Source organism: Squalius cephalus, assembly GCF_949319135.1.
Source record: "Squalius cephalus genome assembly, chromosome: 6".
NCBI classification, from domain to species: Eukaryota; Metazoa; Chordata; class Actinopteri; order Cypriniformes; family Leuciscidae; genus Squalius; species Squalius cephalus.
Genome location: NC_137127.1, coordinates 48,508,762 through 48,523,761, shown reverse-complemented (window position 1 = coordinate 48,523,761; position 15,000 = coordinate 48,508,762). Strand labels below are relative to the sequence as shown.

The following is a 15,000-nucleotide window of genomic DNA, read 5'->3' as shown; positions in this document are numbered from 1 at the left end:
TCTTACAGATTATATGATATAATTGATCTTTTTTTAATACAATTCAAGATAGTTACACCACATGACTCAAATTTGGCACACAAATACAAATTATTATCATATTAATATTAATAAGAAGTGAAACTGATTTATTACTTTTTTCCTAAGGATTAGTAACAACAAATTATTGAAATCTGTTTTAGCGAGGCTGTTTTTCCTCATTATGATCTCGGTTTATCATCACGTCACATTTTCACATAAGTGCGAAAGTAAGAACATGCACACAACAGAACACCAGCTATTGCGCAAGCTCATATATTCATATTTCTAATGTAATAGTTAATATTAGCAAAAAATGATTTACGAGTCACTCATGATCTATTTCACTTTAGTTCACAGATGTGAACGCCGCTCTTCTGTAGAACACAAGAGAAGATATTCTGAGCTTTGGTTCATACAATGGAAGTCAAAGGTCACCAACATTCTTCAAAATGTCTTCTTTTATGTCCCACAGAAGAAAGAAAGTCAAAATCAGTTTATTTTGGGGTGAATTGTCCATCATATATTAGATCTAACCTCATTTATGCTCAATTTCACACATCAGTTCTCAAGATATATATATAAAGAGATGAATGAACGTTATGACCATGTCAGACTAGCATGTCAGTTTAAAGTATAACAGTTCAGTAATAACAGCCATGACTGTAGTGATGAAGGTCTGAGTGACACGTGTCGTGTTGTGTTTCAGGAACTCAGTTGATCTCCATATTTCTCTCTGACTGACTAATGAACTCTATGTAAACACACAGCAGGAGAAACGCTTAATGTCGCTGGTTTTATCGCAGATATGCATGTTTACACACTTTACAAGCACCGTTAGCATTGCTAAGACACAATAACATGTAAAGTCGCTAAAGCTCGGAAGCAACACTAGCCTCGGCCGGAGCTGAGCTGCACTGAGGGTGTTTTACTCCAGTATCGGCAGTGAATGATGTTTAATCTCACCCGCGTCTGATGGACGATCGCTCGATCAACGTGGCGCGACAGAAACAGCAGAAGAAAGAGGAACAGCAGACATGACACACACACACACGCGCACACACACGCACACACATTGAGGCCACGCCCACTCGGCACAGACCCCGCCCACGTATCGTGTTCAGTCCCTGTTCCCTTTTTTTTTTTTTTTCACAAATTTTATTAACATTTTGTCAAAGTACAATTTGAACACGTATATGAAATTGAATCAATATACAGCTTCATATATCTGATCTTAACAAGGTGAACAAAATAAGAGACAGGAAAAGATCCGAAATAAAATAGAAATAAAATAACAAAACACAAATGAAAAACACTTAAGGGTCTGCTTATGCATTAAAGTTAAAATAATGAAATAATTTGATTGTTTTGTTTAATTTGTTGTTCTTTTTTTTTTTAATTTTCAATGCTGTTCCAATATTTTTTAAGGTCTGTAATTTTGAAATTGTAAAAGGAGGGTTTGCTTCTTTGCCAAATCATTTTGTCCAGATAATATTTAGCTAAAATAATAATTAAGTTAATTACATATTTTTCATTGGCTGATAAATCTGGCTCACAAGAAGTATTTCAAATTTCCCTGTTCCCTTTTTTGTAGGCTAGAAATATTTATATATTTAGTTGCGAATGACAATGTTTTTATTAAAAAAATAAGACAAGATAGTTGAGTTTAATCTATCTATCTATCTATCTATCTATCTATCTATCTATCTATCTATTTTGCATGCCTTTATGAAGTGAGATCTTTTTATACGTATGGATATCTTTTTAGAAAGAGGCAAGATTAATTTAAATCTAAAACGAATTACTGAACAACATAAATGAAAGAACTGGATAGACATTAGACATTCATGGATCCAGAGATCTCTGCGCCCTCTAGATGTAATACAGTTCCGAGTGAAATCACACAAAACCATCTATATTTATGCATTAATTACATAAATAAAATAAATGAAAACCAGTACATTTATGGTGAATTGATAACATCCCTGGAAACTTGGATTCTTCGAGTTTTCGTGTCTTTTTTTCCATCTTTTTTTAAGTAGATGTCTTTGTATCTTCCACGGGATTTGGCGTCGTGACGTCAGCACGTCCTGACCTCTCGCGAGCGCAGGATTCTGGAGCAGCGACAAACTCTCGCTTTAAATTTTGTTTTAACTCTTTTTTTTTGCATTAATTGTTATTTTTCGAAGCAAAACTAACCGACGGAATACTTTGTTTGCGGCTAGTGTCGTTTAAAGAGCGCCTTGTGCTTTTAAAGTGGTCGATTTGTACTTTTATCCCGGTGTTTTTCCTCATGGATCAGATGGTGACGCGTCAGAATAATTGACACTAATAAACGCGATTCATTAATTCATATTTTCAAATTACAACACGTCAGTAAACGTCGGGTTTACGCGTCGATTTTAAACGCTAAAATTGTTTTATTCCTGCGTTTAAATGAGTATAATTTTGAATACTCTTAATTTAGCTGCTAATGCTAACTAGCGCAGGCCGCTGTTGGAGTTAATTTATATATGAGTATTTTTGTATTTATATGATGTATATGTGTATTTGAGTGTATATGAATGGTAGTGAGAGTCTGATGGTCTTTCTGAAGTCTTTGATTGATCAGTGATGTTTTCTCCATCACTTCAGATCTCTACTATTGAGTGATGTTTCTCACTCATAATAAAGGCCTCGTTTATTTTCTTTATTTTTTCGCTCACTCTGCGTTCTTTTTAAAAGTGATTGGTGACTTATTTCACTCATGCCGAAAATATTGATGGCTTGACGAACAATTTGCACCGTAGTTTATCTTTTAAATGTATTAGCTGTGATTGACTGGACATTATAAAGAAGAGGAGAAACAAACCCAGCTGAGAATCAAGGTAATTACATACTTGTACTGATCTGAACTTCTGTCTGTTACTGATCCGATCTTCTGTCCGTTACTGATCTGATGATCCGATCTTCTGTCCGTTACTGATCCGATCTTCTGTCCGTTACTGATCCGATCTTCTGTCCGTTACTGATCTGATCTTCTGTCCGTTACTGATCCGATCTTCTGTCCGTTACTGATCTGATCTTCTGTCCGTTACTGAGCCGATCTTCTGTCTGTTACTGATCCGATCTTCTGTCTGTTACTGATCTGATCTTCTGTCTGTTACTGATCTGATCTTCTGTCTGTTACTGAGCCGATCTTCTGTCCGTTACTGAGCCGATCTTCTGTCTGTTACTGATCTGATCTTCTGTCTGTTACTGATCTGATCTTCTGTCCATTACTGAGCCGATCTTCTGTCTGTTACTGATCCGATCTTCTGTCTGTTACTGATCTGATCTTCTGTCCGTTACTGATCTGATCTTCTGTCCGTTACTGATCTGATCTTCTGTCTGTTACTGATCTAAACTTCTGTCTGTTACTGAGCCGATCTTCTGTCCGTTACTGATCCGATCTTCTGTCCGTTACTGATCTGATCTTCTGTCCGTTACTGAGCCGATCTTCTGTCTGTTACTGATCTGATCTTCTGTCCGTTACTGATCTGATCTTCTGTCCGTTACTGAGCCGATCTTCTGTCTGTTACTGATCCGATCTTCTGTCTGTTACTGATCTGATCTTCTGTCTGTTACTGATCTGATCTTCTGTCCATTACTGAGCCGATCTTCTGTCTGTTACTGATCCGATCTTCTGTCTGTTACTGATCTGATCTTCTGTCCGTTACTGATCTGATCTTCTGTCTGTTACTGATCTAAACTTCTGTCTGTTACTGAGCCGATCTTCTGTCCGTTACTGATCTGATCTTCTGTCTGTTACTGATCTAAACTTCTGTCCGTTACTGATCCGATCTTCTGTCCGTTACTGATCCGATCTTCTGTCCGTTACTGATCTGATCTTCTGTCCGTTACTGATCTAAACTTCTGTCTGTTACTGAGCCGATCTTCTGTCTGTTACTGATCCGATCTTCTGTCTGTTACTGATCTGATCTTCTGTCCGTTACTGATCTGATCTTCTGTCTGTTACTGATCTAAACTTCTGTCTGTTACTGAGCCGATCTTCTGTCCGTTACTGATCTGATCTTCTGTCTGTTACTGATCTAAACTTCTGTCCGTTACTGATCCGATCTTCTGTCCGTTACTGATCCGATCTTCTGTCTGTTACTGATCTGATCTTCTGTCTGTTACTGAGCCGATCTTCTGTCCGTTACTGATCTGATCTTCTGTCTGTTACTGATCTGATCTTCTGTCCGTTACTGATCTAAACTTCTGTCCGTTACTGATCCGATCTTCTGTCTGTTACTGATCCGATCTTCTGTCCGTTACTGATCTGATCTTCTGTCCGTTACTGATCTGATCTTCTGTCCGTTACTGATCTAAACTTCTGTCCGTTACTGATCCGATCTTCTGTCCGTTACTGATCCGATCTTCTGTCCGTTACTGATCTGATCTTCTGTCCGTTACTGATCTAAACTTCTGTCCGTTACTGATCCGATCTTCTGTCCGTTACTGATCTGATCTTCTGTCTGTTACTGATCTGATCTTCTGTCTGTTACTGATCTAAACTTCTGTCCGTTACTGATCCGATCTTCTGTCCGTTACTGATCCGATCTTCTGTCCGTTACTGATCCGATCTACTGATCCGATCTTCTGTCTGTTACTGATCTGATCTTCTGTCTGTTACTGATCTAAACTTCTGTCTGTTACTGAGCCGATCTTCTGTCCGTTACTGAGCCGATCTTCTGTCCGTTACTGATCTGATCTTCTGTCCGTTACTGATCTGATCTTCTGTCCGTTACTGATCTGATCTTCTGTCCGTTACTGATCTGATCTTCTGTCCGTTACTGATCTGATCTTCTGTCTGTTACTGATCTGATCTTCTGTCCGTTACTGATCTGATCTTCTGTCTGTTACTGATCTTCTGTCTGTTACTGATCTGATCTTCTGTCTGTTACTGAGCCGGTCTTCTGTCCGTTACTGATCTAAACTTCTGTCTGTTACTGATCCGATCTTCTGTCCGTTACTGATCTGATGATCCGATCTTCTGTCCGTTACTGATCCGATCTTCTGTCCGTTACTGATCCGATCTTCTGTCCGTTACTGATCTGATCTTCTGTCCGTTACTGAGCCGATCTTCTGTCTGTTACTGATCCGATCTTCTGTCTGTTACTGATCTGATCTTCTGTCTGTTACTGATCTGATCTTCTGTCCATTACTGAGCCGATCTTCTGTCTGTTACTGATCCGATCTTCTGTCTGTTACTGATCTGATCTTCTGTCCGTTACTGATCTGATCTTCTGTCTGTTACTGATCTAAACTTCTGTCTGTTACTGAGCCGATCTTCTGTCCGTTACTGATCTGATCTTCTGTCTGTTACTGATCTAAACTTCTGTCTGTTACTGAGCCGATCTTCTGTCCGTTACTGAGCCGATCTTCTGTCCGTTACTGATCTGATCTTCTGTCTGTTACTGATCTGATCTTCTGTCCGTTACTGATCTAAACTTCTGTCCGTTACTGATACGATCTTCTGTCCGTTACTGATCCGATCTTCTGTCCGTTACTGATCTGATCTTCTGTCCGTTACTGATCTAAACTTCTGTCCGTTACTGATCCGATCTTCTGTCCGTTACTGATCTGATCTTCTGTCTGTTACTGATCTGATCTTCTGTCTGTTACTGATCTAAACTTCTGTCTGTTACTGATCCGATCTTCTGTCCGTTACTGATCCGATCTTCTGTCCGTTACTGATCCGATCTTCTGTCCGTTACTGATCCGATCTACTGATCCGATCTTCTGTCCGTTACTGATCCGATCTTCTGTCTGTTACTGATCTAAACTTCTGTCTGTTACTGAGCCGATCTTCTGTCCGTTACTGAGCCGATCTTCTGTCCGTTACTGAGCCGATCTTCTGTCCGTTACTGATCCGATCTACTGATCCGATCTTCTGTCCGTTACTGATCCGATCTTCTGTCCGTTACTGATCCGATCTTCTGTCTGTTACTGATCTGATCTTCTGTCTGTTACTGATCTAAACTTCTGTCTGTTACTGAGCCGATCTTCTGTCCGTTACTGAGCCGATCTTCTGTCTGTTACTGATCTGATCTTCTGTCTGTTACTGATCTGATCTTCTGAGCCGATCTTCTGTCCGTTACTGATCCGATCTACTGATCCGATCTTCTGTCCGTTACTGATCCGATCTTCTGTCCGTTACTGATCCGATCTTCTGTCTGTTACTGATCTGATCTTCTGTCTGTTACTGATCTGATCTTCTGTCCGTTACTGAGCCGATCTTCTGTCCGTTACTGATCTGATCTTCTGTCTGTTACTGATCTGATCTTCTGTCTGTTACTGATCTGATCTTCTGTCTGTTACTGATCTGATCTTCTGTCTGTTACTGATCTGATCTTCTGTCTGTTACTGATCCGATCTTCTGTCTGTTACTGATCCGATCTTCTGTCTGTTACTGATCCGATCTTCTGTCTGTTACTGATCTGATCTTCTGTCTGTTACTGATCTAAACTTCTGTCTGTTACTGAGCCGATCTTCTGTCTGTTACTGATCCGATCTTCTGTCTGTTACTGATCCGATCTTCTGTCCGTTACTGATCCGATCTTCTGTCTGTTACTGATCCGATCTTCTGTCTGTTACTGATCCAATCTTCTGTCTGTTACTGATCCGATCTTCTGTCCGTTACTGATCCGATCTTCTGTCCGTTACTGATCTGATCTTCTGTCTGTTACTGATCCGATCTTCTGTCTGTTACTGATCCAATCTTCTGTCTGTTACTGATCTGATCTTCTGTCTGTTACTGATCTAAACTTCTGTCTGTTACTGAGCCGGTCTTCTGTCCGTTACTGATCTAAACTTCTGTCTGTTACTGATCCGATCTTCTGTCTGTTACTGATCTGATCTTCTGTCCGTTACTGATCTGATGATCCGATCTTCTGTCCGTTACTGATCTGATCTTCTGTCCGTTACTGATCTGATCTTCTGTCTGTTACTGATCTGATCTTCTGTCTGTTACTGAGCCGGTCTTCTGTCCGTTACTGATCTAAACTTCTGTCTGTTACTGATCCGATCTTCTGTCTGTTACTGATCTGATCTTCTGTCCGTTACTGATCTGATGATCCGATCTTCTGTCTGTTACTGATCTGATCTTCTGTCCGTTACTGATCTGATCTTCTGTCTGTTACTGATCTGATCTTCTGTCTGTTACTGATCTGATCTTCTGTCCGTTACTGATCTGATCTTCTGTCTGTTACTGATCTAAACTTCTGTCTGTTACTGAGCCGGTCTTCTGTCCGTTACTGATCTAAACTTCTGTCTGTTACTGATCCGATCTTCTGTCTGTTACTGATCTGATCTTCTGTCCGTTACTGATCTGATGATCCGATCTTCTGTCCGTTACTGATCCGATCTTCTGTCCGTTACTGAGCCGATCTTCTGTCCGTTACTGAGCCGATCTTCTGTCTGTTACTGATCCGATCTTCTGTCCGTTACTGATCCGATCTTCTGTCTGTTACTGATCTGATCTTCTGTCTGTTACTGATCTGATCTTCTGTCCGTTACTGATCTGATGATCCGATCTTCTGTCCGTTACTGATCCGATCTTCTGTCTGTTACTGATCCGATCTTCTGTCCGTTACTGATCCGATCTTCTGTCTGTTACTGATCTGATCTTCTGTCTGTTACTGATCTAAACTTCTGTCTGTTACTGAGCCGATCTTCTGTCCGTTACTGATCTGATCTTCTGTCTGTTACTGATCTGATCTTCTGTCCGTTACTGATCTGATCTTCTGTCTGTTACTGATCCGATCTTCTGTCCGTTACTGAGCCGATCTTCTGTCCGTTACTGATCCGATCTTCTGTCTGTTACTGATCTGATCTTCTGTCTGTTACTGATCTAAACTTCTGTCTGTTACTGAGCCGATCTTCTGTCCGTTACTGATCTGATCTTCTGTCTGTTACTGATCTGATCTTCTGTCCGTTACTGATCTGATCTTCTGTCTGTTACTGATCTGATCTTCTGTCTGTTACTGATCTGATCTTCTGTCTGTTACTGATCTGATCTTCTGTCCGTTACTGATCTGATCTTCTGTCTGTTACTGATCTAAACTTCTGTCTGTTACTGAGCCGATCTTCTGTCTGTTACTGATCTGATCTTTTGTCTGTTACTGATCTGATCTTCTGTCTGTTACTGATCTGATCTTCTGTCTGTTACTGATCTGATCTTCTGTCCGTTACTGATCTGATCTTCTGTCTGTTACTGATCTGATCTTCTGTCCGTTACTGATCTGATCTTCTGTCTGTTACTGATCTAAACTTCTGTCTGTTACTGAGCCGATCTTCTGTCTGTTACTGATCTGATCTTTTGTCTGTTACTGATCTGATCTTCTGTCTGTTACTGATCTGATCTTCTGTCTGTTACTGATCCGATCTTCTGTCCGTTACTGATCCGATCTTCTGTCAGTTACTGTTAATGATCTGGTGTGTGTGTAGATGATGTGCGAGGTGATGCCCACCATCAGCGAGGCGGAGGTCGGTGGGAACGGAGGTGCTTTGGGTTCCGGGTCTCCCGGACAGACGGACTCCGAGGGTCACTTTGAGTCTCTGATGGTGTCTATGCTGGAGGAGAGAGACCGACTGCTGGACACACTCCGAGAGACACAGGAGAACCTGTGTGTGACGCAGAGCAAACTCCACGAGATCAGCCATGACAGAGACTCCTTGCAGAGACAGCTCAACAGCGCACTGCCACAGGTAACACACGTCACACACACTGCCACAGGTAACACACGTCACACGCACTGCCAAAGGTAACACACGTTACACACACTGCCACAGGTAACACGCGCCACACGCACTGCCACAGGTAACACACACTGCCACAGGTAACACGCGTCACACACACTGCCACAGGTAACACGCGTCACACGCACTGCCACAGGTAACACACACTGCCACAGGTAACACGCGCCACACACACTGCCACAGGTAACACACGTCACACGCACTGCCACAGGTAACACACACACTGCCACAGGTAACACGCGTCACACGCACTGCCACAGGTAACACACGCCACAGACACTGCCACAGGTAACACACGTCACACGCACTGCCACAGGTAACACACACTGCCACAGGTAACACGCGTCACACACACACTGCCACAGGTAACACGCGTCACACGCACTGCCACAGGTAACACACACTGCCACAGGTAACACGCGCCACACACACTGCCACAGGTAACACACGTCACACGCACTGCCACAGGTAACACACGCCACAGACACTGCCACAGGTAACACACGTCACACGCACTGCCACAGGTAACACACACTGCCACAGGTAACACGCGTCACACACACTGCCACAGGTAACACGCGTCACACGCACTGCCACAGGTAACACACACTGCCACAGGTAACACGCGCCACACACACTGCCACAGGTAACACGCGTCACACGCACTGCCACAGGTAACACACGCCACAGACACTGCCACAGGTAACACACGTCACACGCACTGCCACAGGTAACACACACTGCCACAGGTAACACGCGTCACACGCACTGCCACAGGTAACACACACTGCCACAGGTAACACGCGTCACACGCACTGCCACAGGTAACACACGCCACAGACACTGCCACAGGTAACACACGTCACACGCACTGCCACAGGTAACACACACTGCCACAGGTAACACGCGTCACACACACTGCCACAGGTAACACGCGTCACACGCACTGCCACAGGTAACACACACTGCCACAGGTAACACGCGCCACACACACTGCCACAGGTAACACACGTCACACGCACTGCCACAGGTAACACACACTGCCACAGGTAACACGCGTCACACGCACTGCCACAGGTAACACACGCCACAGACACTGCCACAGGTAACACACGTCACACGCACTGCCACAGGTAACACACACTGCCACAGGTAACACGCGTCACACGCACTGCCACAGGTAACACACACTGCCACAGGTAACACGCGCCACACACACTGCCACAGGTAACACACGTCACACGCACTGCCACAGGTAACACACACTGCCACAGGTAACACACACTGCCACAGGTAACACGCGTCACACGCACTGCCACAGGTAACACACGTCACACGCACTGCCACAGGTAACACGCGTCACACGCACTGCCACAGGTAACACACGTCACACGCACTGCCAAAGGTAATACACGTCACACACACTGCCACAGGTAACACGCGCCACATGCACTGCCACAGGTAACACGCGTCACACGCACTGCCACAGGTAACACGCGTCACACGCACTGCCACAGGTAACACACGTCACACACACTGCCACAGGTAACACACGTCACACACACTGCTACTGGTAACACGCGTCACACGCACTGCCAAAGGTAACACGCGTCACACACACTGCCACAAGTAACACGCTTCACACGCACTGCCACAGGTAACACACACTGCCACAGGTAACACGCGCCACACGCACTGCCACAGGTAACACGCGTCACACGCACTGCCACAGGTAACACGCGTCACACGCACTGCCACTGGTAACACACGTCACACGCACTGCCAAAGGTAACACGCGTCACACGCACTGCCAAAGGTAACACGCGTCACACACACTGCCACAGGTAACACGCTTCACACGCACTGCCACAGGTAACACGCTTCACACGCACTGCCACAGGTAACACACACTGCCACAGGTAACACGCGCCACACGCACTGCCACAGGTAACACGCGTCACACGCACTGCCACAGGTAACACGCGTCACACGCACTGCCACTGGTAACACACGTCACACGCACTGCCAAAGGTAACACGCGTCACACGCACTGCCAAAGGTAACACGCGTCACACGCACTGCCACTGGTAACACACGTCACACGCACTGCCAAAGGTAACACACGTCACACGCACTGCCAAAGGTAACACGCGTCACACGCACTGCCAAAGGTAACACGCGTCACACACACTGCCACAGGTAACACACGTCACACGCACTGCCACAGGTAACACACATCACACGCACTGCCACAAGTAACACGCTTCACACGCACTGCCACAGGTAACACACGTCACACACACTGCCACAGGTTACACACGTCACACACACTGCCACAGGTAACACGCGTCACACACACTGCCACAGGTAACACACGTCACACGCACTGCCACAGGTAACACACATCACACGCACTGCCACAAGTAACACGCTTCACACGCACTGCCACAGGTAACACACGTCACACACACTGCCACAGGTTACACACGTCACACGCACTGCCACAGGTTACACGCGTCACACGCACTGCCACAGGTAACACGCGTCACACGCACTGCCACAGGAAACACGCGTCACACACGCACTGCCACAGGTAACACACGTCACACACGCACTGCCACAAGTAACACGCTTCACACGCACTGCCACAGGTAACACACGTCACACACACTGCCACAGGTAACACACGTCACACACACTGCCACAGGTTACACGCGTCACACACACTGCCACAGGTAACACGCGTCACACGCACTGCCACAGATAACACGCGTCACACACACTGCCACAGGTAACACACGTCACACGCACTGCCAAAGGTAACACGCGTCACACGCACTGCCACAGGTAACACGCGTCACACGCACTGCCACAGGTAACACGCGTCACACACACTGCCACAGGTAACACGCGTCACACACACTGCCACAGGTAACACACGTCACACACACTGCCACAGGTTACACGCGTCACACGCACTGCCACAGGTAACACGCGTCACACGCACTGCCACAGGTTACACGCGTCACACGCACTGCCACAGGTAACACGCGTCACACGCACTGCCACAGGAAACACGCGTCACACGCACTGCCACAAGTAACACGCTTCACACGCACTGCCAAAGGTAACACGCGTCACACGCACTGCCAAAGGTAACACGCGTCACACGCACTGCCAAAGGTAACACGCGTCACACACACTGCCACAGGTAACACACGTCACACGCACTGCCACAGGTAACACACATCACACGCACTGCCACAAGTAACACGCTTCACACGCACTGCCACAGGTAACACACGTCACACACACTGCCACAGGTTACACACGTCACACACACTGCCACAGGTTACACGCGTCACACGCACTGCCACAGGTAACACGCGTCACACGCACTGCCACAGGTTACACGCGTCACACGCACTGCCACAGGTAACACGCGTCACACACACTGCCACAGGAAACACGCGTCACACGCACTGCCACAAGTAACACGCTTCACACACACTGCCACAGGTAACACACGTCACACACACTGCCACAGGTTACACACGTCACACACACTGCCACAGGTAACACGCGTCACACACACTGCCACAGGTAACACACGTCACACGCACTGCCAAAGGTAACACGCGTCACACGCACTGCCACAGGTAACACGCGCCACACACACTGCCACAGGTAACACGCGTCACACACACTGCCACAGGTAACACGCGTCACACACACTGCCACAGGTAACACACGTCACACACACTGCCACAGGTTACACACGTCACACACACTGCCACAGGTTACACGCGTCACACACACTGCCACAGGAAACACGCGTCACACGCACTGCCACAAGTAACACGCTTCACACGCACTGCCACAGGTAACACACGTCACACACACTGCCACAGGTAACACACGTCACACACACTGCCACAGGTTACACGCGTCACACACACTGCCACAGGTAACACGCGTCACACGCACTGCCACAGATAACACGCGTCACACACACTGCCACAGGTAACACACGTCACACGCACTGCCAAAGGTAACACGCGTCACACGCACTGCCACAGGTAACACGCGTCACACGCACTGCCACAGGTAACACGCGTCACACACACTGCCACAGGTAACACGCGTCACACACACTGCCACAGGTAACACACGTCACACACACTGCCACAGGTTACACGCGTCACACGCACTGCCACAGGTAACACGCGTCACACGCACTGCCACAGGTTACACGCGTCACACGCACTGCCACAGGTAACACGCGTCACACGCACTGCCACAGGAAACACGCGTCACACGCACTGCCACAAGTAACACGCTTCACACGCACTGCCAAAGGTAACACGCGTCACACGCACTGCCAAAGGTAACACGCGTCACACGCACTGCCAAAGGTAACACGCGTCACACACACTGCCACAGGTAACACACGTCACACGCACTGCCACAGGTAACACACATCACACGCACTGCCACAAGTAACACGCTTCACACGCACTGCCACAGGTAACACACGTCACACACACTGCCACAGGTTACACACGTCACACACACTGCCACAGGTTACACGCGTCACACGCACTGCCACAGGTAACACGCGTCACACGCACTGCCACAGGTTACACGCGTCACACGCACTGCCACAGGTAACACGCGTCACACACACTGCCACAGGAAACACGCGTCACACGCACTGCCACAAGTAACACGCTTCACACGCACTGCCACAGGTAACACACGTCACACACACTGCCACAGGTAACACACGTCACACACACTGCCACAGGTTACACACGTCACACACACTGCCACAGGTAACACGCGTCACACACACTGCCACAGGTAACACACGTCACACGCACTGCCAAAGGTAACACGCGTCACACGCACTGCCACAGGTAACACGCGTCACACGCACTGCCACAGGTAACACGCGTCACACACACTGCCACAGGTAACACGCGTCACACACACTGCCACAGGTAACACACGTCACACACACTGCCACAGGTTACACACGTCACACACACTGCCACAGGTTACACGCGTCACACGCACTGCCACAGGTAACACGCGTCACACACACTGCCACAGGAAACACGCGTCACACGCACTGCCACAAGTAACACGCTTCACACGCACTGCCACAGGTAACACACGTCACACACACTGCCACAGGTAACACACGTCACACGCACTGCCAAAGGTAACACACGTCACACGCACTGCCACAGGTAACACACGTCACACACGCACTGCTACAGGTTACAAACGTCACACACGCACTGCCACAGGTTACACACGTCACACACGCACTGCCACAGGTAACACACGTCACACACGCACTGCCACAGGTTACACACATCACACACACTGCCACAGGTTACAAACGTCACACACACACTGCCACAGGTTACACACGTCACACACACTGCCACAGGTAACACGCGTCACACACACTGCCACAGGAAACACGCGTCACACGCACTGCCACAAGTAACACGCTTCACACGCACTGCCACAGGTAACACACGTCACACGCACTGCCACAGGTTACACGCGTCACACGCACTGCCACAGGTAACACGCGTCACACGCACTGCCACAGGAAACACGCGTCACACACGCACTGCCACAGGTAACACACGTCACACACGCACTGCCACAAGTAACACGCTTCACACGCACTGCCACAGGTAACACACGTCACACACACTGCCACAGGTAACACACGTCACACACACTGCCACAGGTTACACGCGTCACACACACTGCCACAGGTAACACGCGTCACACGCACTGCCACAGATAACACGCGTCACACACACTGCCACAGGTAACACACGTCACACGCACTGCCAAAGGTAACACGCGTCACACGCACTGCCACAGGTAACACGCGTCACACGCACTGCCACAGGTAACACGCGTCACACACACTGCCACAGGTAACACGCGTCACACACACTGCCACAGGTAACACACGTCACACACACTGCCACAGGTTACACGCGTCACACGCACTGCCACAGGTAACACGCGTCACACGCACTGCCACAGGTTACACGCGTCACACGCACTGCCACAGGTAACATGCGTCACACGCACTGCCACAGGAAACACGCGTCACACGCACTGCCACAAGTAACACGCTTCACACGCACTGCCAAAGGTAACACG

General features: G+C 47.5%; 2 protein-coding genes across 10 annotated transcripts in view; one reads left to right on the top strand and one right to left on the bottom strand.

The window, feature by feature from the left end:
* The window catches only part of st7 (suppression of tumorigenicity 7), a 50,249-nt gene extending 49,133 nt beyond the window's left edge, over nt 1–1,116 (bottom strand). For 2 of the 4 annotated variants that reach the window (XM_079873369.1, XM_079873371.1), the window contains exon 1: nt 985–1,116. The gene's annotated coding sequence lies outside the window, so the exon portion shown is untranslated. The remainder of the gene's footprint in view (nt 1–984) is intronic. The other 2 variants (XM_079873368.1, XM_079873370.1) reach the window with 1 other exon arrangement.
* A 978-nt stretch (nt 1,117–2,094) lies between these two features.
* Nucleotides 2,095–15,000, top strand: part of ppfia1 (PTPRF interacting protein alpha 1) — a 100,093-nt gene continuing 87,187 nt past the window's right edge. For all 6 annotated transcript variants that reach the window (XM_079873338.1, XM_079873336.1, XM_079873337.1 and 3 more), the window contains exons 1-2: nt 2,095–2,885; nt 8,488–8,748. In XM_079873338.1, coding sequence (XP_079729464.1) covers nt 8,488–8,748 — 261 coding nt within the window. In that variant the 5' untranslated portion in view covers nt 2,095–2,885. The remainder of the gene's footprint in view (nt 2,886–8,487; nt 8,749–15,000) is intronic.